Source organism: Notothenia coriiceps, unplaced genomic scaffold (assembly GCF_000735185.1).
Source record: "Notothenia coriiceps isolate Sejong01 unplaced genomic scaffold, NC01 NC01_scaffold00012904, whole genome shotgun sequence".
Lineage (NCBI taxonomy): Eukaryota > Metazoa > Chordata > Actinopteri > Perciformes > Nototheniidae > Notothenia > Notothenia coriiceps.
Window position 1 is genome coordinate 1 of NW_011345605.1, and position 2,559 is coordinate 2,559.

Consider the following 2,559-nt stretch of genomic DNA (forward strand, 5'->3'; position numbering starts at 1 on the left):
GCTAGGATAACTTCAACACTGCTAGGAGAACTTCAACACTGCTAGGAGAACTGCTAGGATAACTTCAACACTGCTAGGAGAACTTCAACACTGCTAGGAGAACTTTAACACTGCTAGGAGAACTTCAACACTGCTAGGATAACTTTAACACTGCTAGGATAACTGCTAGGAGAACTTCAACACTGCTAGGAGAACTTTAACACTGCTAAAATAACACAACGAGGGAGGAAACAATTAGAAAAAACAAGCAAATATTAATTTGTTTAACAATATCAAGGGTGCTCATATAGACAGGGAAATAATGTGGGATTAGAGTTATTAATTCACAAAGATAATCTTAATATTCTCTGAGATTAAAGTGAAAGCTAACTAAGAAAAACTATCACATTTAAGAGAAGCATTAGATTGTACGTCTGATAAAAATAATCTTGCGTGAAAAAACTCAGAAGTGCTCTCGGATTAAACAAAACATTAGCATTAGTGTAGGTAAAAGTACGTCAAATTGGCGTTAGCATATGTGTTTGCATTAATATCAGCAACATTAATATTAGTGTTTTATTAGTTTAAGTAAAAATATGTAAAATTGGCGTTTGTATTAGCATTAGCATTTGTTTTTAGCATTAGCATCAGCATCATTAATATTAGTTTTCTATGAGTACAAGTAAAGGTATCTATAATGGGCGTTGGTATATGCATTAACCTTTGTTTTTAGCATTAGCATTTGCATTAATATTAGCATCAGCATTTGCATTAATATTATAATAGTAAAAGTATGTAAAATTGGCGCTGGTATAAACATTAGCATTAGCCTTTGTTTTTAGCATTAGTAATAGCCTTAGCATTAGCATCAGTCCCCCTCAGATCCTCAGTGGCGTCACCCAGCAGTGTTCTTCTCACCTGTGTTCTCCTCTCTTCTGATTGGCTGTCTGCTGTCTCCAGGTCCGGCCCAAACCGCCCCCGCCCTCCAACACCAACGTGCACATCGCCCCGGCGCCCCCTCCCCCCATGATGGCGGCCCCCCAGCTGCTGCAGCGGCCCCTCATGCTGGCCACCAAGCTTTCCTCCTCCTCTCTGCCCTCAGCGGCTCCCATCCACCAGGTGCGCTCTGCTCGCTGTCAACATCTCATCTTCATCCATCATTACAATCAGCAGGGCTTCAACCCCTCGTCTTCATTCTACAGTACACTATATGTTATACATAACAACGATGAAGAGCAGTGTATACTGAGCATCAAGATAGGTAGAAGTACTCAGATCTTGTACTTTAGTAAAAGTAGCAGTACTCAGATTTTGTATTTGAGTAAAAGTAGAAGTACCAGAGTGTAGGAATACTCTGTTTCAGTAAAACTAGGCCAGAAAGTGCTTTACACAAAATCAGAAACAGTAACAGAGAGCTAGAGTGAATAGGTACGTTTTGAGAGTATTTTCAAACCTCTCACTGCCTCCCACCCTCCAGGTGCGCATCCTGAACGGTCAGCCGTGCAGAGAGAGCAGCAACACGCTGACGGGCATCGTGATCGCCACCCCCCCGATGATGACCACAACAACAACACGCCTCGCCAACAGCGCCCTCCTGACCCCCGTCCTGACCCCCATCCTGACCCCCGCCCTGAAGCCCGCCCCCAACAAGCCCATCCAGATCAGCAGCCTGAATGCAGAGCCCAAGGTACCGAGAGCGTGGTTATTACACACAAAACATGTTACAGTGTTATTACATAATATGCATGTTATTACACAATGCTATTACACAATGTTACTACCCAATATACATGTTATTACACAATATGCAAAATACATGTTATTACACAACACATTCTATAACACAATATACATTTCCTTATTACACAAAACATGGTATTACACAATACTATTACTCAATATACGTGTTATTACTAAATATACGTGTTATTACAGAATACGTTCTATTACATGTTTTTAAACAATATAAACTTCCTTAAAAAGACATGTTATTACAATACATGTTATAACACAATGTTATTACACAAAACATGGTATTACACAACATGCTTTATTACGCAACATTACTCCTTAATAACCAAATGTTCAGGTTTGTGTTTCAGCAGCGTCTGCTGATTGATTGATTGATTTTCTTCACCTCCTCTCAGCAGACGGTTAAACCCGGAGGTGGATCTGAGCAGAAGCTGGTGGTGAGCCCCCCCCCCTCCACCCCCCCGCTGTCTCTCCCTGCCAAGAGAGAGGACAACCCCGAGGTGTGTAGAGGGGGGGGGCAGTTAGGCCCTCCAGCTGAGCGGTGTGACGGGAAGTCATGTGACCGTGCTGTAGTTCCTTTTATAGCCCAACATTAGCCTCCTTTAGCTTAGCGGTGGAGACGTGAAGTCATCTGACCGTGCTGTAGTTCCCTCATAGCCCAACATTAGCCTCCTTTAGCTTAGCGGTGGAGACGTGAAGTCATGTGACCGTGCTGTAGTTCCCTCATAGCCCATACTCCGTGCTGTAGTTCCCTCATAGCCCAACGTTAGCCTCCTTTAGCTTAGCGGTGGTGAAGTCATGTGACCGTGCTGTAGTTCCCTCATAGCC

At 42.9% G+C, this 2,559-nt stretch overlaps 1 protein-coding gene across 4 annotated transcripts; it reads left to right on the forward strand.

The window, feature by feature from the left end:
- Positions 1-866: 866 nt before the first annotated feature.
- Positions 867-2,559, forward strand: phf21ab (PHD finger protein 21Ab). 4 transcript variants are annotated; one of them, XM_010773740.1, is made up of 4 exons: positions 867-1,098; positions 1,457-1,666; positions 2,127-2,352; positions 2,522-2,559. In XM_010773740.1, the coding sequence occupies exons 1-3, from the start codon at positions 1,006-1,008 to the stop codon at positions 2,325-2,327; spliced, it is 504 nt and encodes a 167-aa protein (XP_010772042.1). In that variant the 5' UTR covers positions 867-1,005; the 3' UTR covers positions 2,328-2,352; positions 2,522-2,559. The 4 variants fall into 4 exon arrangements, with proteins under 4 accessions (XP_010772042.1, XP_010772043.1, XP_010772044.1 ...); XM_010773741.1 differs by having other exon boundaries at positions 2,130-2,352; XM_010773742.1 differs by having other exon boundaries at positions 2,127-2,311; positions 2,487-2,557.

Coding starts and splice junctions, on each gene's coding strand:
- phf21ab (XM_010773740.1), top strand. CDS start 1,006: ATGATGGCGGCCCCCCAGCTGCTGCAGCGGCCCCTCATGCTGGCCACC. Junction 1,099..1,456: donor CAGCGGCTCCCATCCACCAG/GTGCGCTCTGCT, acceptor CCCACCCTCCAG/GTGCGCATCCTGAACGGTCA. Junction 1,667..2,126: donor GCCTGAATGCAGAGCCCAAG/GTACCGAGAGCG, acceptor ACCTCCTCTCAG/CAGACGGTTAAACCCGGAGG.